Source organism: Phaenicophaeus curvirostris, chromosome 3 (genome assembly GCF_032191515.1).
Source record: "Phaenicophaeus curvirostris isolate KB17595 chromosome 3, BPBGC_Pcur_1.0, whole genome shotgun sequence".
Lineage (NCBI taxonomy): Eukaryota > Metazoa > Chordata > Aves > Cuculiformes > Cuculidae > Phaenicophaeus > Phaenicophaeus curvirostris.
Window position 1 is genome coordinate 49,543,730 of NC_091394.1, and position 23,054 is coordinate 49,566,783.

A 23,054-nucleotide genomic window follows, 5' to 3' on the forward strand; every position below is an offset into this window, starting at 1 on the left:
ACACAGTCACTAGGCACTGACACAGATTGCCTTTCTCCAGTTCAATCACTTACCCACTGTATATGTTCTGCAATTAAACAGCCAATAACTTTCTTGTCATTAGAAATAAAAAGAAGAGTTTTAGTTCTAGAGTAACACATGAGCGGAGCTTGCTGAAATCCCAAGTCATTGTCTACCATTTCTCTAATTTCTTCAACCTGTCAAAATAAGTTTAAATGATGCGTAAGAAACACATGTAAATATGCATTCATATAAATTTACACCAAAATTACAGACTTACAAAAAATCACTAAGGTATCTAGAGCACTGAGAGCTATTCCAGAAGTTAGGGATTACCCTAAGTGACTTGCAACACATCAGTCCACATAAGTTCCTTAAATAACACTTGACTGGGAATAGGAAGAGCAGAGACCTCTAAGTCAGCTTCTATTAGGTCCAAACTTCAATTAGTCAACGGCTAATAGAGAGAATACAGGTAATCAAAGCATGGACTCTGGTATTCTTAAAGTAAACAAGATCTGTGCCAAAAGTTAAACTAGCTTAGCTGAGGGTTTTCTGTCTGTTATTTTTAAGCCTTGAAAGAACTAATCCGTGGTGGGCTCTGAGCAGATGATGGCACGTATAGTGCTGAGGCCACTAGAAAACGTGCGTATTTGTCATAAAGGAAGAAATAACCATCATCTCTTTTCCTTTTTTTACTCGCAAGAAGTAACTGGAACTAAATACAAAATTTTGTTTAATACTAGCAAGTTTAGAAGAAATACATAAACTCCAGCATGAATGTAAACAAAAGCTTCAGTGTGACCCGAGATCCCTGAACCTGTGGCTAGGCACTGGAACAGTCTCTATCATTCAGAGACAGAAAAAAGGTAGCCCTTCCTATGTGGTGCATTAAATGGCATGAGCTGCTTCAATGCATGTTGCAGTTATGTTTGTAAAGCAAAAGTAGAATTATGGACACTATGAATATATGAAGTGAGTACCAATAAAATGAAAATTGTGTTAAAAAAAGGTTTTAAAAATAACCTTTAAATAGCCTTTAAAAGGCACAGCTCTCTGTTTTCTCATCCAACTTTCAGGTACCAGTCTTTTAATAACAAGTCAAATTAGCCAATCCGAAGCAGTAAGTAACCATTCTTGAAGTCAGTGAACCACAGCAGCAACAGCTGTAGATGGTCTCACCTTTAACCAGGCAGAACTACAGAGAATTCTATCCTAAATGTCTTCATTTGCTATACTTTCCCTTTACTCTGCCCACTTAAGTATTTTATGTAATTTTTCTTCAGCTATTTTAGTAAGAATGGATGTGCTGGAGCACCTACCATACGAGGACAGGCTGATAGAGTTGGGGTTGTTCAGCCTGGAAAAGAGAAGGCTCCAAGGAGACCTTATAGCAACCTTACAGTACCCGAAGGGGCTACAGGAAAGCTGGGGAGTGAATTTTTACAAGGGCATGGAGTGATAGGATGAGGGGTAATGGCTTTAAATTTGAACAAGGAAGACTTAGTCTAGATGTAAGGAGGAAATTCCTCACTATGAGTGTGATGAGGCACTGGCACAGGTTGTCCAGGGAGGCTGTGGCTGCCCCATCCCTGGAGGTGTTCGCGGCCAGGTTGGATGGGGCCTTGGGCAGCCTGGTCTGGTGGGAGGTGTCCCTGCCCATGATAGAGGGGTTGGAACCGTATGATCTTTAATGCCCCTTCCAACCCAAACTATTCTATGATTTTGTGATTCTATGTTTCTTTGTACTAAAGTTAAGGTGGTACCACCAGAGAATCAAAATTTAATAAACAAACTTCTCTGCATAACACATTGTAAAAAGAAAACCTGTAGTTTCTTTTCAATTCAGTAACTTAAAAAATTCTGTTGTTCCAAAGAAAACCCACTATAGCCCCACCATCAGAAGAGTTCTTGGGCATCAACTCAGCCTCCAGAGGTCCCTTCCAACCTCAATCACTCTGTAATTGCGCAATAGCAGTACTGCTTAAAAGTACCTATTAGACACAGCAAATCCCCAGCTAAACAGAGCCAACGCCGTGCTACTGAAAAAGTAAAACCGTAGTGACATTCAGATGTATGAATGCAGGTGAGCCAGCAAAACCTCAAAGTATCCTGCTGCTCTAAGGATGTGCTGGTGTACGATGCCCAGTTTTTGATATGGAGTTTCAAAACAGACATGAGAAAAATGGAAATAATCTAGAGGAGAGTACGACAAGGATCAGAACTCTACAAAACATTATATAGGAGTATAAACTAAAACCAGCACATCTGCCAATCTCCTAAATGTGGAACAATCAGAGTTTGTTCAGGCATAAAAAAAGATGTTGCAAAGAGGAAAACAAAGATGTTTTCAAAAGCCACAGCAATTTGATCTGCACTAATGAACTTAAATTGCAGTACGGAGACTCTGTTGGACGTTTAGGGAAAATTTCCTAACACTATGGATAGTGAGACAATGTCACAGTGTCTGAAGAGGTCAGAAAAGTCTCCAGTGGTAGAAGTTTTAGGAGACTGTCAAGATACATCATAACCTGAGCTGACCCTGGTCTGGACACATGAACAGAATATGTGACTTTGAGGCCAGTTTCAACATGAATCTATTTTTATATAAAAATCATTTTGAGACTGGTGCCATATTCATGCTGTGCAATAACATTTATACATTTCAGCTTAAATACAGTAGGAAGTTTATATTACATAAAATACCTGGCAGGCAATCAGCAAGTACATTATGAAAATGTAAAAAAAAAAAAAAAAATCAGTTGGCTGCTGCTCAGGACCAACCTCGGTATGAGGGAAGTGGCAGTACTTAAGGGGGAGATGTCTGATCTGTTGGTGGAAAAAGCTACAGAACCATTGCTGTTCTGGGTCCAGCTTCAACTGCTCGCACATAAATTATGCAAACCATCCATGAACATTCTCATTCCTTGTATTAAAATATCCAACAAGGTAACATACACGGGTCCAGTCCTCTTCTCCATACCTTTTTAAGTGCATACTTTGGGTCATCAGGAAGAACCATTATTATCTTTCCATCAGGATATTCGGCCAAAATCCGCTCCTTTTTCCAACCCTAAATGAAACAAACACTTATCTAAACCATACATGAGATGTACTTTCACAAACAGAAATTGTCTATTATTGTTCTAGATATTGAACTTAGGCAGAGACTTCACATCGTTTAGCAGTTGCTTTGCTAGAGAAGGGAACTTCAGCTAGCTTTTTAAAATGAGCACAACAGATACATGTTCTTAATAATACAGTAATTTACACAATAGCCTAGCTACATCTAGAAACAATTTGTGAAAGTGTCCTGTAATTGCCCAACTGATTTTTTTTCCCCCAAGACTGCAAGGCAAACTGAACTTTAAAACAGAAGTAGCAAACTTGGCTCACAGAACTGATTTCCAAACCTATGTAATACTTATTTTCCGAAGTCCAGTGCATGGGAAAAACCCTAAGTTTTAATAAAATATTTCTTTTTAACATAGTTACCTCCACAAATACACACTCAGTTTTAAAGTTTGGCATGCGAAAGACCTCCAGGAGGTACTAAGTGAACTGATTGGCATGCAGTTGCCCAAAATGTAAGGAATAGTTTATTTTGTTACTGATCATATTTGTTAAAGCCACAAGAAGGATACTAGAAAAAATTTTATAACTACCTTCTAAGAATCTAATGGGGAAGGAGGCTACGTTGTGTGTATCTGAAGTATAAACATACTCAAAAAAATAGAGGTAATTAACTCTTCTTCAGATCCACACTCGTGGTGAATAATGAGCAGTACCTGCATGGAAAAAAACAAAACAAAAAAGCCACTTAAATCTAGTAAGATGGGACTGGCAGATATTAGAACTCAAGTTGCTTTGAAGGGACCTAAAAATACTGAATGCAGAAGTAACGTCAGCCACTAAAAAGGCTGATCTACCAAGTCTTACTCAAAGCAACTTTAAGTAAAAAAGCCTTTGAAGAAACAATACTGATGGAATAATTCTCATTGAAATCTATATCTTCCCACAGAATACCTTCAACTAAAGACCAAAACAATGGAATTTGGCACTGAATGAATGCCATATATACTACCATAAAAAGAGAGTTATAATACTTGGCCTGTATCTCACTTTAATCATGCCGATTTTACTCCCTTACCCCAAACAAGACATGAGAAGAATCATTTTAGAAATGTATCTACTTCCTGGTTGCCCTGGAACTATTTAAGTATGAGTTTAGCACCCAGATGGCAATGGCTGCAACACAGACGCCATTTCAATCCTGTGAGCTTTCCATCTCAGCAGTAGTTGCACTGAACACCAACACAAAAGATGATCCTATTTGAATTTTCATATATTATAGTCCAAACACAAAGGGCAGTAAAGAGCAGTGTCATAATACTCAGGTAATGAGAAAGTTCAGTTTGTGGGATTGTGACCTGCCTTTTGAGACTGTTAGAAAATGTGTCCAAAACTTCAGGCAAGAATTACTACTCTCCAACATCAAACAACATCCTCTCTCCATTTTCAGGGATTTTTGTTGCCTTTTGGCACCTGTTTGCCATGCGGAAGCTTACTATAGCCTACTTTAAACCAACCACGACCATTACTCAGCAGATAAACATTATGTGTTTGATAATCCTACAATTACAGCATCCAGAATGTTGCAGGCCTAATGCAGAAAATTCAACTCTAAATTTCAGGTGAAGGTACTCTATTAACATAATAGCCAGGTAATACCAACATAATGAAATCTGAGGGAAGAAAACATTCCTGGACACCTTACTGCCGTTATACTTTTAAGCAACAGTGCATTAGCACACATCTAAAAATAATTCCAAACTGCAATAAATGACTCTCTAATACTTAGAACTCATTGTTTTCATTATTATGTACCTACTGACGTAAGTGATGAGGATATACGGGGACTCATCATATTCACAGGAGTGCTAGTTTGAATTGATGTATTTTGGAATTTATTCAGAAATATATCTTTAAGAGGAAGCTTTCCAAAAAGTTTCAGCAAACCCTAGGCTCAATCCAAGACATTTAGTTCATTTGGTTTACATCAGAGGAGACATTTTAAAGTCATATTCCTTTGTTCTAGCAGCAGCTCAAAGAGTTTCAAAAAGAAAAGCTAACATTTCACCTAAGCAGCTGCATCCTCAGTATCCTTATTGTTTAGCCTTAGTAAGGAATCATAGAATCATAGAATAACCAGGTTGGAAGAGACCCACGGGATCATCGAGTCCAACCATTCCCATCAAACACTAAACCATGCCCCTCAGCACCTCGTCCACCTGTGCCTTAAACACCTCCAGGGAAGGTGACTCAACCACCTCCCTGGGTAGCCTGTTCCAGTGCCCAATCACCCTTTCTGTGAAAAATTTTTTCCTAATCTCCAGCCTAAATCTCCCCTGGTGGAGCTTGAGGCCATTCCCTCTTGTCCTGTCCCCCCTCACTAGGGAGAAGAGGCCAGCTCCCCTCTCTCCACAATCTCCTTTCTGGTAGTTATAGAGAGCAATGAGGTCTCCCCTCAGCCTCCTCTTCTCCAGGCTAAACAACCCCAGATCTCTCAGACACTCCTTGTAAGGCCTGTTCTCCAGCCCCCTCATCAGCTTTGTTGCTCTTCTCTGGACTCGCTCCAGAGCCTCACCATCCTTCTTGTGGTGAGGGGCCCAGAACTGAACACAGTATTCGTGGACGGGCACAACATCAGCCAGCCTCCAGTCCAGTGGGACTTCCCCAGTCTTCCAGGACTGTTGGAAGATGATGGAAAGGGGTTTGGCCAGCACATCCGACAGCTCCTTCAATACCCCTGGATGAATCCCATCCAGCCCCATAGACTTGTGGGTGTCTAGTCGGGCTAGCAAGGCTCTGACCACCTCCTCTTGGATCATGGGAGCCTCATTTTGCTCCTCTAGCTCCTGGGTTTGTACACAGATGGAACGACTTTCTTTACAATTAAAGACTGAGGCAAAGAAGGCATTAAGTACCTCAGCCTTTTCCTCATCCCCTGTCACTGTTGTTCCTTCTGCATCCAATAGGGACTGTATGGTCTCCCTAGTCCTCCTTTTATTATTTATATATTTATAGAAGGATTTTTTGTTATCTTCCACAGACTTTGCCAATCTGATTTCTAGTTGAGCCTTAGCCCTTCTGATTTTTTCTCTACACAATCTCAACTGTGCTTCTTTAAAACCACACAAACAGAAATAATGCACAAGATGGGTCATAGCTCTTTCATATTTTAACTTTAAAGCTGTTAAGGAAAACATGCTATTGCTTCAACTGGGGCTGACCCTATTGCATAACTACAATACACAAAATATGTTTTAATACCAGTACCTTGCATGTGGTCTGAAGATTCCTTCCCCTAACATGTCCACCAATGTACGCTTTCTTAACAAATCCCCATTATTTTAACACTACTAGACCATCTTGCAGACTGTTGTGTGCTGTTTCAATCACCAAGAACTGAATTAGGACGCCTTCACTCAGGCAGCTGGCAAGAACACTTTACCATAGTAAGCAACAAAGGCATTGTGTCTGCAATGTACTTTATAATATTCTACTGCAATGTCAAAAAATTGCTTTTCCTCTGCTTTTAACTGACATTACTTTAGGGCATTAAGACTTATTTAATGTTGAATGAGATGCCCAAGCATTTAGACTTATTGCTTGTGATGCCCAAAGAAGTTAAAAGGAATGCTGTCATTTACATCAGGATATATGTTCTGCAAGGCCTGGAGTAAAAGAACATGACTATACCACTCCTCCTCGATACTGGAAGCCTGTGCTCCACAACACATCACCTACAGCCAGCAGCAGCAAGACACGTATAGCATCATTGCCACAGCTGGGCAGACTGGTGTTGTACAGAGCCTCACTAATTGTAAAAGCTGATGTATCCTCCCCTTCCATATTATAGTCATTTATCCTACAGGTATTTGTAATCTTTTAGGAGCATAAGGCAACTCTGTGATGAATAGTTAACTCATTTTTTATCTATGTCTAACTTTTCCTCCCAATTAAAACAAGATTAAAGATTGCTCCTGCTCCCTTATTAACCTGCAATGGCAACAGAATTACAAAAGAAAGAAATAATTCAAAAAATGGCAACACAGACGAGCGGTCTCTACTGCATTGTGAAATAGCTGGCTGGAAGTGTCGATCTGCTGGAGGGTACTGGGTGGAAGTGTCGATCTGCTGGAGGGTAGAGAAGCTCTGCAAAGGGATCTGGACAGGCTGGACCGCTGGGCTGAGTCCAATGGCATGAGGTTTAACAAGGCCAAATGCCGGGTCCTGCACTTGGGGCACAACAACCCTGTGCAGTGCTACAGACTAGGAGAAGTCTGTCTAGAAAGCTGCCTGGAGGAGAGGGACCTGGGGGTGTTGGTTGACAACCGACTGAACATGAGCCAGCAGTGTGCCCAGGTGGCCAAGAAGGCCAATGGCATCTTGGCTTGTATCAGAAACGGCGTGACCAGCAGGTCCAAGGAGGTTATTCTCCCTCTGTACTCGGCACTGGTGAGACCGCTCCTCGAACACTGTGTTCAGTTCTGGGCCCCTCACCACAAGAAGGATGTTGAGGCTCTGGAGCGAGTCCAGAGAAGAGCAACAAAGCTGGTGAAGGGGCTGGAGAACAGGCCTTATGAGGAGCGGCTGAGTGACCTGGGGTTGGTTAGCCTGGAGAAGAGGAGGCTGAGGGGTGACCTCATTGCTCTCTACAACTACCTGAAAGGAGGTTGTAGAGAGGAGGGTGCTGGCCTCTTCTCCCAAGTGACAGGGGACAGGACAAGAGGGAATGGCCTCAAGCTCCGCCAGGGGAGGTTTAGGCTGGACGTTAGGAAAAAATTCTTTACAGAAAGGGTCATTGGGCACTGGAACAGGCTGCCCAGGGAGGTGGTTGAGTCACCTTCCCTGGAGGTGTTTAAGGCACGGGTGGACGAGGTGCTGAGGGATATGGTTTAGTGTTTGATAGGAACGGTTGGACTCGATGATCCGGTGGGTCTCTTCCAACCTGTTTATTCTGTGATAGCAGCACGGACAGTAATTATGAATGCGCTGTTTAGTGCATTGCTATAATGAGTGATGTGGAATGCAGTTGGAAAGACAGCTCCAACATTAATGGCATTGTAGTTGAAGCGATCAAGGCTCAATTTCACATGAACTATATCCTGCTTATAGTTTAATAATATTAGATGTAGATTTGTCTCTAAAGGCGTAAGTTAGGAGGCAACAGACTGCTTCCTACGCATTTCCTCATGGTTTAAAAGTTCTTATGTAAGAATAAGAAATGGGAGAGTGGACCTAGTATTTTCCATGTATGTCAGTTCTGGCTTGTCTCTACTTCTCGTTTCTCAAATTAATAAAAATCCATGAAAATCAGTGGTGGATTTTCTTATACCCCTTTTTCCTCACAAATACTGGAGTAATGAAGAAAATGTAGTTAATCCTGTATAATTCTTGATCTTCACTAAGAAAAGCTTTTACAAAATTTTCCCCTAATAACCCAAGTATGAAATTTTGTGCATGTTTATCCTTGATAATTTGTAGCAGAGAAATGGGTCAACTGCCTTCTTCTCAACTCCTCCATCAAATTACAGATATTCTGCCTCTTTCCTATTAACCTAACATGGAGAATGAGGTTTTGATTGTAGAACACATTAAGATCTTCAGCTTCAACTATAAAATACTACACTCTGTTAAAACTAAGATTATCACAGAACACAGCTAATACTAAGAACTTTATTTGAAATATTATTAAGTTTTATATTGTACAGATGTATCATTTTTTGAATGAATGCAAATCAAGACAACCATGAAATCTTTCTAAGACAACATGAAGTTCATCATCATCTTCAGTCCCAATACTCTATTAACCTTTGGTTCCAAGAAGTCAAGTTGCTTGCTTTTTTAATTTAATCTGAATTTGTAAGCACCTCACAGATGGGCTAGGGTGCAACTGGAGTATTAAAGCTATTTAAAATGTACCAGATTAGACATTAGCCCAAATAACAGCTTATTCCACTTTCTTCACCTCGAGATGTTCTTAATTAAGAGGATAAGCTTGAAATACAAACAGTAACTCCATTCGCACTAGGCATCTGAATCCACAAGCACTTCCTAACTTAAGTATTTGGAATTGCAACTTAAAAACATCATTAAAAATAACGTCTTGCTCTTAAAAAGATTTTGCAGAAATGGTGAATGGATACTATGTGGTATCACAAAGAGGATACACAATTGATAGTGTGTGGTATATAGCTACAGGATTTTATGAAACTGACCCATTCATTCATCCCACAAAGTCATCCATCCTCCTGGAGGCAAGGCTTGATGTGTACACCATCACTCAACGCACACACATGCTAGAATGGTGTAATTTTTCTGGATACTTTCAGATGTCTGAAACCAGAAGGACAGTGAGACAAATTCCTACACTTGTCTGCAGTGGGGAACATCTCCCACACTAATCTATTCCTGCTACAGCACTATCCCTGACCATTCTACCTTGTTGCTTATTCAATTTGCACACACGTGTTAGCAAATGGCATCCTTCAGAAAACCACTATCAGTCCTTGCCAATCTTCTGTTCCCAAATCCATAAAATATCAAACTTGCCGAACTTTCTCCCTCCGCCTACAATTTCCTTATTGTCTCTATCAGCCATCCATGACAAAACAAGTATCCCAGTGCCATCTCCTTGTTAGCCTGTTCTACTTCTGGAGGCATCATGGAATTCCTAGAAACCTAAAGAGAAGCTTTTACTAAAAGGAACAAGATAGGCCTTAAAAATAAACAAACAGAACTATATTTTTGTTTAAGATAGTAATTTACAGGTGAACTATCTTCTGGCTACTCAGTACCACAAAGGAGCTGCGTGCAGGTCAACAAGACACTAACAATAAAGTCCATTTTCACAGTTCACAGCAAGAAGCTCCGGCATGATAATACACACAGGCTTTCATTTTGTGATTCTGCGAAATGAATCATCAACAGAACTACAAGGCATGTAACAAGAGATGCTCAAATGGGAGAAAAACTGAGAAAAGTCTCAAATCAGCCTGGGACTGAGTCACATGGCACAAAGAACGTGAATGACAAGAGAACGAAAAATGCTTCTAAGTTACCTCAGAATGGCCTCCAAATCAACAACGTCAAATTTATTAAATTCATAAAAAAGAATATCCCAAGAGCTAATAAGGTAGCATACCAAGGTCACCAAGACCAGATGTTTCTGGATCAGAAAGTTTAACCGAGAAGTTACCAAGACTTTCTCTAGTACATTTTTTTTAATCCCATGATGCTACTGTGCTGCTAACACTTTCTGTCTAGGAAAGGAAGGTAGTTATAGTCTCAACACAGCAATTACATACAAGTATCTAGAAACCAAGCATTACCACACCTCCAAGTCATCTTCCCAACAATTCCCACACTAGCAAACCTCTGATAACCAGCAATCATTCTTCTGGTATTTCTGGATGACTAAGAATTAACAAGTAGAGACTTGGTGTACTAATTCAGTGGCAAGAAGGGTTATCTAGACTTCAAATTATTTTCTAAGAAGAGGTGGGGATATTTCTGTCACGCACATTACCTCAATAAAATCAACTGAGAACCACTGATTACGGGCCAAACACGTAGTGTTAAAGACCATCCATTTAGCATGGCAAATGTTACTTACCCATGCAGAAAATGGAGTGTCAAATTCTATGTCCTCTGCTATGAGGACAGGCTGGGAGAGTTGGGATTGTTCAGCCTGGAGAAGAGAAGGCTCCAAGGAGACCTTATGGCCACCTTCCAGTACCTGAAGGGGGCCTGAAGGAAAACTGGGGAGGGACTTCCTACAAGGGCATGGAGTGACAAGATGAGGGGGAATGGCTTTAAATTGGAAGGGGGAAGATTTAGACCAGATGTAAGGAAGAAATTCTTCACGATGAGGGTGGTGAGGCACTGGCACAGGTTGCCCAGGGAAGCTGTGGCTGCCCCGTCCCTGGAAGTGTTCGCAGCCAGGTTGGATGGGGCCTTGGGCATCCTGGTCTGGTGGGAAGTGTCCCTGCCCATGGCAGAGGGGTTGGAGCTGGACGATCTTTAAGGTCCCTTCCAACTCAAACCATTTTATGATTCCATGAAATTGGTGTGAGAGAAAAAACAAGTCAGAGGGGAATTTAAAAAGTCATAAGATTCCTTCCTTTGCCTCTTATTCTAAAGTTTCTGTTCTAGAAAACCACTTAAATCATTGTTCTGTAGCCTTCTATGGTGTCACAGAACACAACTAGAGTCTTAAAAAGATTTCAGAGATAGAACTGTTTATTGATTGAACTAACAATACAAATAATTTGCTTGAGTGCACAAAGTGCAAAGATTTAAGAAGACACCTAAAAACTGAGAAAACAATGGGAAAGTTTTTCTCAAACTAAAAGCCCACCTAACTTTATACACAGTTGTTCACAACAATACCTAAAAACTGAGAAAACAATGGGAAAGTTTTTCTCAAACTAAAAGCCTACCTAACTTTATACACAGTTGTTCACAACTGTTCTAAGGCAACTTGTTCTTTCACTTTTATTTTAATCATGTTGTTACTCTAGACACACATACAAGAGAGAAATTTCAGTTTTTTCAACTTCCCAATTATTTAAACTTCAGTGCAGCTAAAATGCATCTAATGTACATCAGAAGAGATCTTTCAAAGTGTCTGGATTATTCAGAAAAACCTAACCAAGAACAGAACAAATACCACAATTATTTATCAAATAGTTTCAAACACCTTGGCTATGACAATACATCTTTATATTTGTAAACAGTGGGATAAAACTGAGCTTGATATTTAAGAGTAGCCCAAAAGCTATTTGGTACCAACATGAAATGGATTGGTGGCCTCAGTTCATTTATCCTGGAGGTCTTATCTACTCGAGTGTAGAGTACTGAAGGTAACATGTGTGATAAAGAAAACAAGCTTTGTGGTTTCTATTCTGGATTTCAGACATGTGAACAGGTATTTCCAATAAGTCTTGTAACATCAGCTAGTGTGAAGTAGCTGATTTTACAACATACTTTGTATATAATTTTTCAGATCTGACCTTTAATACGAAAGATATACTCAGATATAGCACATATAATAAGGTTATGGAAGAATACTTCGGACTTTATACAATCATACTATAAATTCAATAAAGTTTTAATATACTATAAAGTTGTATCATCTGGATTCCTAGGCGGCCTCTCTTCAAATTACAGATAATTAAGAAAAAGTAATTTGGAAGTTATCTAAGATTACACAGTTACAAAAATGGCACAATCAGCTCTTTATCTGACTATTAAGCCAACCACTGCAAACACCAGTTGTACTGAAACCTGTATTTAGCACTTTCAGAACAGTGACATTCCTTTGTTTTCCTATCACCACTCTCACCTCCCCGCCAAGACTTGTAACAGAAAGAATACAATGGCAATGAACCACCACTATCCTATTAAATACTTTATGTGTTACGTATAAGCTGTCTACAGTGGCTTTTAAAAACATTTATTTCCCAAAGTGGATTATTTACGGCCTGCTGTAATACTAATCTGCTGAAATGCAACTTAATACAAATAATACAGACTGTAACCAGTACAGAGCAAAGAAAAGACAATGCTTATGCCTTTAAAAATATAAGGTTTTCTTACCACATATCTTACAGCACTTATGAATTGGTTATGAAAAAGGAGATGTTGGGTTTCATCCTCTGGATTTGACGCAGTGTAAAGCATTCCACAAATATTACAGGAAATGGCACCAAATCTCTTCTGCCCTGCATCCTATTTTAAAAAAAGAGGAAAGAAAAGAAAAAAAAAGAAAGGTATTTGCCAATTGCAAGCATGGTAAATACAGTTCAACAAAACTTTCACCTAATCAGACATGTCTTTTATAACTTATCCTCCAGAAATTCAACAGACAGGCTAAAACGGAGTGAAACAGGAGGAAAAAAGTACAGAATTTAGAATTCCATCTTTCAAAAACCTACTTGGCCTCCAAAGACATGGCCATCAATCACAGAGCAAACTCTACTCAACATTAAAATTCTCTGCCCCTCATTCATTCTTAACAAATGACTTTTCTTTCATTTTATGAAGAACAGAGAATTCTTCCTTCATTACCCTACTTGCAGTAAATATAATCATCTTCCACAAAGAAAATGTCTTCCACAGCCAGCCCCACAATATTTGGTTTTCCCTACTGTCCTGCTGCTGCCTGTCTTTTGGTTGTGATTTGCCTTGAGGTGGGCTGAAGGTTAGCCGGAATGTTTGGAAGGTTATTATAAAAAACAAAAGCTAGAGAAGTAATACATAAGATCAGCAATACATCTGCAACAGCTGATCACTGCATTGTTGGTTTTTATATAAACCGAATATTTCAAGGCAATCAAATAGAATTATGGGATTTTATCCTTCTCTTTGTTGATTGAAAGCCTCATTTAGTATACTCTCAGGACTTAAGTCTTAACTATGATGTTTGACATACTATCTTCATTGCACAGTGTTCAGAACTTTTATTCTGCAGATGTTGGATTGCAGCTACAATACAAACGGAAGACCTTAGCATTTTACTCGCAACACTTTAAGCTACCCTCCTACTCTATAACCAACCATTACCAAACTTGGGGCACTACTCGGTACCTATTGCTTTGCTATTTACTCATTAAAATACTGTTATTAATTTGGACGCACGCTCAGTTAAGGAGTCAGTGCCTAATAAAGAGTGAAATGAAAAAAGCCTGCTTCACAGAAGGAAGTTTACAAATCACTTCTTACTCCTTCAGCCTTCAAAGGTAGATTAAGTACATCTAAGAGCTAGATGACAGCTCAGTTCTCTACACACCAGCAACTTATTTCAAGCAGTCATTAAGGAAATCTAAAACGTAGGCATCAGGGTTTTTTCCCAGAAGAGACTAAAGGTACAACTGGCCAGGCAAACTCAAGAGTTGAACTTCTCTTTAAGAGCGCATACATGAAACTCAGCAAAAGAAAAACTGAATCTGAGGAGTCATTGCTTTAGCGGTATGTCAAGTTATATATTCCTACTGCATACAGAAGGAGAAACAGGAGTACCTTAATCTTCTGAAGGAAAAAGGAAAGAAGGACCAACCCTGAGGTTAGATTTCCCAAATCAGAATAAGATGAGCTTTCTAAAGGCGTAAAAATTGAATCCCACACATTTTAACTGCGGACTTCCTTAAAATCAGCAATATAGTTCAAAGCAAAATACCCATCTGGCCACCAGATTATTCTGCATTTCAAGGGCTTATACATGAAAAATGAAAAAAGGCAGTTCATCAGGAAGGATGATGTATGGCAATTATTTTAAGATAAACTAATTGAACTGAACTTAGTAATTCCTATCGTGAAGATGAAGAACACATCCCTATATCTAGGGCAGGATAAGTGAAGAGGAAGTCTACTTTGATGCTTGAAATACATTTAAAAAACATAAGACATGTAAATTAGAAAATCAGCTACATTAAGCAACTCTTAAAATACTCAGCACATATCAGTACCGCAGGAAGTCTCAGAAAACAACTCCTATTCAAGAGATTAAGGACCTAAAATGTATTTAAGCTAAAATATCTACCTATTAGTTTACTACAAAAAAAATTCAAGCCCCAAAAAAGCCTAGCTATGTAGGAAGTCATCAAAAAAGTTGTCAGGCTCCTTAGCTCATCCCATCTTCTTCTGCAAATATATACGCTGTTTTGCAAGTCTCCAGGAAGAGATTATTTCCCTAGAGTAGTACTGCTACACTGTATTTTACAGCCTGACATTCTTGGATGTTGCTGGTATCAGTGGCCCTGGGGTTTGAGGACTATCTTTTACTCATTTTTTTTCATTTGTATTTTAAAGATTTCACTGATATTACTAATTTTACATGCATTCAGTCGTTTCAGTGGGCTACACAGAAGTTAATATTAAAAATGTGTTATGTGAATTGTAAGAAGACAAACACACTGTAGTAACTAAAGCAATCTTTTTGAACTCTTTAGCCCTAACAAATGCTGACTATGGTTTTTAGGAAATACTTTACACGGTCCCAAAGGCAGTAAAGAAGAAAGTACTTCAGTTACACAAAAAGGCTATTTCAAAGCCTCAGTATAAGACACAATGTTTCAGAAAAAAAAAAAAAAAAAAGCAGCTTTGTAAATCCAGACTACAGACTACAACAGAAAAACCAGGACATGCAAAATACAGGAACTAAGAATATATGTTTGTACTTTAACAAAACATTTACAGAATCTGACTCTTTTTAACCTGACATCATTGCATAAGGAAGAGGAAAGGGAATGCATCAAGAGGGAAAAAGTGCTCCCAAACAATACAATACTGCATTAGGGGTTCCAAATCCTTCGCAATGGGGAGGGAGGAACAACAACAAAAAACCCACAACCCAAGAACACCTTATGCAGCACACATGTGAGTAAATAAAAACTTTAAACCGATATTTTTTGAGGGGGAAAAAAAATCAACCAAGCAAACATCAGATACTGGGTGCTGCAGAATAAACTGTCAATTTGCCACAACTAGAAAAAGAGATTTAACTCTCAGAACTTATTTACAGAGCGATATTTAAGTGCCGTGTTGCAGGCAGAAAACTATATTGCTCTGATAAAACTCAATTTTCTTAACAGTAACAATAACGAGCAAGGAGGCTTCTATTTCCTAAGCAAATCCTGCACATGTAGATGGCAATTAGGCATTCATGATGTCTCAGGAAATCCTCATTAACATAAGCACAGGACATGCGAGGTCCACTGTTTCAAGGCTAACTGTAACAGAACATTGTAATAATGCTGCCCTAATCACCAGAAGAGTTTCTTAATTCTGTGTGAGACAGAAAGAAAAGTCTTACCAATATCTTCTTTGAGAAGGTGCATGTCTGCTGATCCTCCATATGTGGAATAAGGAGCCCTGCAAGCAAAAAAGGCATTTGGTGCCTCTGTAGGAGATGAAAAGGGGTTCCCTTTTTTTTTTTTTTGGTCTTTTCTCTCTTCAGGCACAGATTAGGTCACCGTCTTGATTACCTATTGTTAGTTAGAGGAAGACTTTTTCCTCTAGTCTTTTCACAGAGCAAAGAATAAACCCCAGCCACAGACCAGGCAGGCTGGAAAGGAAATATAAGAGCAGCATGAAGGAAAAACACAAAGATTTTTGGGCTCTCTGCAGAATACGAAAAGGTCAAAGAACGCTATCTCAATGCAGGGTGCATTTCAGACTAAAGCTGATGGGTAGATCCCCTTGCTGACCAGGAGGATCAGGAGACATGGCCCAACTCAGAAACAAGGCTGCAGAATTTAACAAAAAGAACAACCAACAAAACCACCACCCCCCATCACCAGTATGCATCTTTCTGAAAAGCTATTTTAGCCAAAAGATATCAATCAACCCAAAACTTTCAGAACTGTGATGTATCTAGCTCTTATTTAGTGTATTTGAAAAATAAAAATGTAGGGTCATTATTTGTCCTGAAATGATATCCTCACTTGTCACTGGCTAAAGCAGCATGAAAAAAATACAAAGCTAAAACCCAAATTTGCACAATATTAACAATAGAAAATGAATCTGTTCTCAATCTGTATAAAAACATTATTCAAGAATGTTCCAGAGAGTGTTCCAAACATGTACAGGTTTGGGCTGGGATAAGGTTTATTTCCTTCATAGCCACTGCTACAGTGCTATGTTTTAGCTCTGTGACCTAAAAAGTGTTGATAACACAGGGATGTTTTACCTTTTGCTGCGCAATGCTTACACAGCGTCAAGGCCTTTTCTGTTCCTCATCCTGCCCTGCCAGTGAGGAGGCTGGAGGCGCACAAGAAGCTGGGAGGGAACACAGCTGGGGCAGCTGACCCCAATGGAACACAGGGGTACCCCGTGCCATATTACGTCATGCTGAGCAATAAAAAGCTGGAGGTGAGAGGGAAGAAGGGAAGGATGTTTGGAGTTACAGCATTTGTCTTCCCAACTGTTACACATGATGAAGTCCTGCTTTCTTGCAGATGGCTAAGTATCTCCAAGCTGATGGGAAATAGCAAATGAATTCCTTGGTTTGTTTTGCAAGCAAACACACTTTTTGCTTTACCTATTTACACTGTCCTTATCTCAACACATGAGATTTCCCACCCATCCTACACTGGGGGTGTGAGTGAGAAGCTGCATGGTGCTCACCTGCCTGCCAGGGTCAACCCACGACACAATTACTGTATCCCTGGTGCCTGAATTCCTGCATCAGTTTACCTTAGAAACATTCTAAACCTTAAGGACAAGGGATAACAAAAATCCACGTAGACAATGCTCAGCTCCTGCTGAAGCAGAAATGTGAAGGATCAATTATAAGAAAGGATGGCCATTACTGCCCTGCTAAGAGTGGAGCTATCCCAAAGCATAAGATTTGTGTGGGAAGAAAGAAAGTGCTCACAGCTACCAATCTCCCTCTCCAGTCACTCATGCAGTAATCACTGCCTTGTTTTTATAGGGATTTCAGGAAAGAAAAGAGGAAGTGCTTAACTAACGTGAACAACAAAAGACTGCCCAAAAGACATTCTACATTTCCACAGAGAAAACGGCCAACCAATCTATACCAATTTAAAGCAGAAACCAAGAACTTTAAATGATAGCTACGTAACTTCCCTCAAGCTCATGAGAAATCACTTCTACACTTACTATTTCCACTGAGGCGTGCATTTTCAACTTAAATCAAAATATTTCTTTCGTATATTACCTATTTCAGTCAAACAGGAACTATGTTCAAGTTTAACCAAAATATATGTAAGGAAAAATTCAAGTATGATATCCAGATATGTAAACAGATTTAGCGCACACATCATTCCTACATATAGCACCAATTCAAACCTCAATCAAAGGCATCTTCCTTCCATCAAGCAATCCTGACTCATGCATTTGCTGATTCTTATAAAGATCATCTACATTTATTCATGCTTGCTCGCACCCAGGCATTAACTCAAGATATCTAGAAAGGTAGAGAAGTCTCTGTAACCTTGTGCTACCTTTTTAATCACTTCAGTGATTCACTTTCTACGTTCAATCTTTTCATACGTTCTTTCCTAAAATCAGTGAGTATAATTTTCAGACAACTAGCCTGATTTTCAAAGGAACATGCCTCTTCAGTGTCATAAACCAGAAGTATCTCTGTACCTCACAAGTCATTATTTAGACCATTCCTTTTGTAGCTTTAATCAACTCCTATTATTACGATCAAAATTTTGTCCTAGACCTGGCAGCCAAGCAGAATTTCCAAGAAGCAAATAACTGACTTTCCTGCTGTTGGATTTAAAGTGTATCTCATTTTATGAAAACTGAAAACACATGCTTTGCACATTTGTATTTCTTGCCATTTCAGAGTCAAAGGAACAGATTATTTCATACTCAAGTTCTCATATTTTCACATCAGATTTAAGTACTTGGAAAGTTAAGAATAACTTTAGTGCATTACTCTATTCCAATATGGAGCTCCATATAACCTGTCAACCTACCAACTGAGCATTTAAATGAAGCATAAGAGGGTACAGTTCACAAATATCACAACAGACTATTTCTTTAAACACCAAATAATGGATTTAAAACATAAGATATTTTTAGCCTCATCTTAATTCTCCCCTCCAGTGAAAAAGATCATACTGTCCTCAGTCTGAACCTAAATCATCGCACACCATTTTGAACACCACTGTGTCCTGTCACTGTTTTACAAAGTTTGTTGCACATTAGATGCCTTGTTTTCAGCTGAAGTTCTACGCTCTGAAGAGACTTGCTGCTTTTTAAGATGTGCAACAGGAAGCAAATCAGGATTAAACAGAAATAAGTCATCTTTTTTCTGAGTTGCACCTCTACAAAATGAGGATCATTTTATGTTTGAAAGTTGCTCGGATAACTAGATGATGTGTACCAAAAAGAATGGTGCAAGTACAGCTAATAAATATTTATTTTACAAGCTAGTTGGACTATTTTACTTCTGTTATAGTCAAATAGCCCTAATCTTGTTAAAAATTATATTACTTAAGAAAAATAGAAGATTAATCTATTCCTTACAGCAATCATATGGGACATAAAAAAGGCAAGATGCATCTTCGTGGAAAGACTAGTTTTACCCTAACAGTCCTCTAAATATAATTCAGGAAATGAAAAGGTTAGAACATACCGACAGTATTTATTATGTCCCAGGCTCTGAGCCTGAGATACTGTAAAGACAATTAAAAGGACAGACATCAAACTTAAATATAAAAGATTAGGAAAAAACAGTAGCTAAAAAACCCAACAAAACAGTGTATCACGTGGTGAGTCAACCTATGCCAAACTAGTTTTTCTGCTTCGGTTACAGAAAGAAATAAAGGAGTCTGTACATACATTAAGATAGACTGGCTTGACAGATCTCCAAAAGAATCAGATCGCACAGTAGAGAACCCAAAATTGCACCTTCTGGGCATTTAATTTTTTTAAAAAGTATGACAAAGTACAAGTTAGATGTTCCTTGCTAAGAATAAAAGCATGACTTCCCAACTTTGCTCAAGGTAAAGAAGGATAATGAAACCACTTCTCTTAATATACATGCCAAAAACTTGATATAAAAATGATTTTTAGCTATTAACTATAAAATTTTTTACTGACACTATAAATGCTAATTTAAGCAATTTGACTGAGTGTAGTAACACTGCTCTCCATATATGACAAATTTCAACCTCAATAGCTTTAAAACCAAATAAATCTTTTTTTCTGTGCTCAGAGAATCATTACAGAAGTACATAAACACCTTTGAAAACATTCCCTTAACAGAACAACAGCAAAAAGTCCAGTCATTCAGAATCCACCTTTAAGAAACCCACCATGGTTTTGCAAACAAAATTATTAATCACAAAATGTAGCTTATTTTGTTACATGCATTTAATCCCCAATCTTTTGAGTACTGAGCAAAGTCTGGTAATGTAGAAGTCAATTTAGCAATTTTTCTCCTTCAGACTCTAGCACAAGCCATTCTAGACATAACAATATCTTCTCTCCTCAGTAACTAATGTCAAGGAGCGTATTTTACAAAATGGCTTAACAAATATTTGGGTTCCTCTATCTGTTTTGACAATGCTAAAAGCAGTTTCCCCCCAGGTAAAAGAACAGCAGGGCAATACCTTACCTAATGCTTACTTCGTAAAGTGATCTTCAGGCATTACCAAAACACCCTTTCAACAGAATAAAAAGCCTACTCTGAACTAAACGAGATCAAAGTGAATTAGATCTGTATAAAGTGCTGAAATATATTAGATATTAGGAAGCTGTTACTTTCACACTTAAAAATGAAATACAGTGCTCATTTCCATTTTCCAGAAATACATGCTGGAAACAAAACTACATGTCTCCCATTTTCCCCCATTTTTCTTCACTGATGACCCATTCCTTATACTCTAAAATTCTGCTAGGTAAATAACTTAAAACTTCTAACGTTGAAGATCTAAGGGAAAAAAATATTACACTCCTAATTTGGGCTGAAAACAAGTACTACCAGCACAGTCAGTAACTTGCAAAAAATCTTGTACGAATACTGTAGAGGAGAGCTACACCACCTCTCTCCAGCAGCTCAGCTTAGAGTTACATATTTCTTCTTGTCAAAGATCCTAGCAACTCTTCAGTCAAGTTCTATTACTGTACAAGCAAAAATTAAATTAGCTTTACTGAAATGAAAAGGAATATTCTCATAGTCCTTTTAATACAGTTCAGCTATCTAATCATGCATTTTAACTCTGCTGTTACAATAAGTTTCAAAGAGGCAATAGCTGAAATACCTCTTAAACATATGGATATGTTTATTGAATGTTCAGAATTCATTTTAGTTAATATTTTTGGGTGTATAATCCATGTATTACATGAGAAAATTGCAATTTAGCAAGAGCACCAGTTATATATGCGAGAGGGGTAATTTCATAAGCACCTTACTACAGAGTCCTCCTTCCTAAAAGCCTGGATTCCTCTCCCTCTGGAGATTCCAAGATCCAGCCTTTCATTTCTCAAGGATTATCAGATGTGTGCATTACTAAAACCAAAACATAACACAACCAAAAACTCCCACTGTTTCACTATCAAGTTGCGTGATTCTACAAGACAAAGATGAATGCGTGTCACTCTTCCTTCTCACTATGTACTGTCCTGTTTTAAGAGAGATACCTGTATCTGGTATCTAATAGCAAAAAGGGTAAGAATAAATAATCAAGTTAGTAGTGTTCCTTAATTATGGTGAAAATGAGTGCATCCACAAGAAAATCTTTAAGTGTGTCTTGGAGCAATGGACACTGGAATGCTGCAGGAATAAAAATGTTGATATTATTCTTGCACCCAGTCTGCCAGATGTGCCTCCCCCTATAACTCTAAAATTTTAAGAAACTGAGATCTTGCACATAAGTAAAGGTAAATTCACTCTCCCTGAAAAAACTCTATTTATACAGAACAGCCATTCTACTAACACATTACAAAATGTCGGAATTTGTTTTAATAAGAATCACGTTAAGTATGCCTGCCACTGTTTTTCCATCAACACAGAATAAGAATCCAGTACAGGTTCTACTTTTAGAAATCATGTGCAATGGCAACACTAGCATATATTAATGATTTTCAGACAGGTTCATAAAAACACAGCACTGCAAATTCAGAAGGAATTTCTTTGAGAAGCTGTAAACTTTACTAAAAGGGTATTACTTACTATGATCAGCTGCTTATCTCCATCCTTTCCTGCTTCTTTTAGCTTCTGAATGTGTTCTTCAGATGGTAGGAAGTTACTGCATTTTGATGCTAATGAAGGATTTGGCAATGGAACCCTTGAAATATAAATGTATTTAATGTTAAAAAAGGAACTGCCTATACACATCATCCTAAATACTCAAAGCCGTTGTAATTCTTACAACTAAACTTTAACAAGATGCAAATTCAAGTTAATTACCCAAAACAGTCCTACATATTTTCATTTGTAATTCAAATGGAAAAATAAGGAAATAGAGGGATTAATCACAAAACATAGTTTGTGACTAGCCCAATCACAAGATTTTTTTTTTAGTTTATAAAAATATTAAATTTATTATCAAGCAGGGTAGGTCAGTCACACTCATTAACACCGGCATTTCAAAGACTGATGGTGCCTAACGCTGTGTATTTCCTGTGTGAGGTTTAAGTTTCTAGTTTTAGGTATCACACATCAGGCTGCTAAAGCAGACCATCTAAACATCCCCATTAATATAAGTGCGCAACATAAAACAGGCATCAAATTTCTCAAATCCAACTCAAACTCATTCCCTTCTAGTGGCTGGCAGTGAAGGGAGGGAGAAAAAGGCCTGAGGAATACACGGATGGAATCTCTCTGTCTCAGTTTACATTTCCCCTAGTCATGACTTGGGGTTGAGCCCCCATCCCTGGAGGTATTTAAAGACAGGCAGATGAGGTGCTCAAGGATATGATTTAATAGTGGATAGGTATGGTTGGACTTGATGATCTCAAAGGCCTTTTCCAATCAAGCAGTTCTATGACTCTATGACTGAAAAGAAACACTGGAGAGCACTATAAGGTATGAACAATAAAATTACTCTACGAACTTGCTACTATATTCAGGGAAAAATAATATTAATTCTAGGTTTGAATAAAACTTGTGGAGATCATAAAAGCAAAACACACAAAAATACTCTTATTTGTGCTAGGTATCTACATATTTTCTGTTTCTGAGCAAACTCAGGAAAGGGCCAAACACTTAATTGTAGCAGCTGCCATAGCACATGTAGCAGATTAATTCAGTGAGCTTTTTAAAAGATAAAAACTCTTGCCAGACATTTTTAAAGCAGTATTTTTTGTGCTATATCAGAACCAATTTTTTTATTTCTGTCATGTGCCCCAAAATTTGCATTAAGTAGCTACTTCAAGGTTTGCCTTTTCCTACTGCAAACTTTTCTTACAAAGCCCTAAAGAGATCTATGCTGTAGATGTGCACATTACCCTACATTATAGCAGGGGGACCAGGAGAAAGAATGATGGCTTAATTCTTGGATAGC

General features: G+C 38.5%; 1 protein-coding gene across 2 annotated transcripts in view; it reads right to left on the reverse strand.

Annotated features, from left to right (window-relative positions):
• Positions 1–23,054, reverse strand: part of ESCO1 (establishment of sister chromatid cohesion N-acetyltransferase 1) — a 36,206-nt gene that overhangs the window by 3,971 nt on the left and 9,181 nt on the right. The window contains exons 7-11 of one of the 2 annotated variants that reach the window (XR_011337175.1): positions 21,722–21,836; positions 12,667–12,798; positions 3,666–3,788; positions 2,984–3,073; positions 150–197 (exon numbers count right to left, since the gene is read on the reverse strand). Coding sequence is in view for 1 of the 2 variants with exons in the window: in XM_069853961.1 (XP_069710062.1) it covers positions 54–197; positions 2,984–3,073; positions 12,667–12,798; positions 21,722–21,836 (481 nt within the window). In the remaining variant the exon portion in view is untranslated. Of the gene's footprint in view, positions 1–53; positions 198–2,983; positions 3,074–3,665; positions 3,789–12,666; positions 12,799–21,721; positions 21,837–23,054 lie in introns of those variants that run through there. The other variant, XM_069853961.1, reaches the window with a different exon arrangement.